We start from the raw sequence: 928 nt of genomic DNA, 5'->3' as shown, positions 1-928 counted from the left end.
TCCGTATGGTCTGTATTGCGTTCGTATGATCTGTATTGCGTTCGTATGATCTGTATTGCGTTCGTATGATCTGTATTGCGTTCGTATGGGTCTCTATGGGTGGACAAGATAGCCATACCTGGATTCTGCTTTATCTGCTTCGATCTCCTCCAAGTCCGCGTAGATCTCCAATAGTCTCGTCTCTTCTTCGGGAGTTTTATCTACACAGACGGACAACAGCCGGAGGCTTATTAGCAGGGATATCTCAACTCAGCGACCACTGGCGTACATAATGAACCAATAAACCAATAAACTAACTAACTAATAAACTAATAAACTAATAAAATAACTTACTAATAAACTAATAGATTAACTAACTAATAAATTAATTAATTAACTAACTACTAAACTAATAAATTAATTACCTACTAAACTAATAAACTAGGCTCCCAGTTCCCAGGATATATACTCGCGACACGGACACAAACTAAAAAACCCCTTGCATAACTTCAACAGCCACCCTTGAGTGTTACCATCAGATATACCTACCTTCCTTTGCCAGTAATTCCGCCTCCTGCTTCTTCAGGGCCTCTCTCTCCACATCAGCCGTAAGCACGGCGTGTAGTGCCGTCATATCAGTGCTGCCCATCTGCAGACAGTGAGTGAAAACAGTATCTCCCACGTCACACACAGCGCCTATGAAGTCACTATCAATGCGGCGACCGGTGGACCACAACAGATACTGAGCCGGTGTATGTACGAACTCTACATTCTAAGTACAACTCCTATTGCTTTGGAGTTGTTATGGATGTGGCCGCCTGATCTGGAAATAAAAACGCGTGCCGTGTGATATATGTATATATATATCACAATATATATCACAATATATATCACAATATATATCACAATATATATCACAATATATATCACAATATATATCACAATATAT

At 39.9% G+C, this 928-nt stretch overlaps 1 protein-coding gene across 1 annotated transcript; it reads right to left on the bottom strand.

Annotated features, from left to right (window-relative positions):
• Positions 1 to 93: 93 nt before the first annotated feature.
• On the bottom strand, positions 94 to 628 carry SARC_17371 (hypothetical protein; the record flags this gene model as incomplete). The annotated part of the gene is made up of 2 exons (XM_014288533.1): positions 94 to 200; positions 529 to 628. The coding sequence occupies 2 exons, from the start codon at positions 626 to 628 to the stop codon at positions 94 to 96; spliced, it is 207 nt and encodes a 68-aa protein (XP_014144008.1).
• Positions 629 to 928: the final 300 nt, after the last annotated feature.

This window comes from Sphaeroforma arctica, assembly GCF_001186125.1.
Source record: "Sphaeroforma arctica JP610 unplaced genomic scaffold supercont1.10536, whole genome shotgun sequence".
In the NCBI taxonomy this organism is placed as follows: domain Eukaryota; class Ichthyosporea; order Ichthyophonida; genus Sphaeroforma; species Sphaeroforma arctica.
This window is presented reverse-complemented; position numbering and strand designations above follow the sequence as displayed.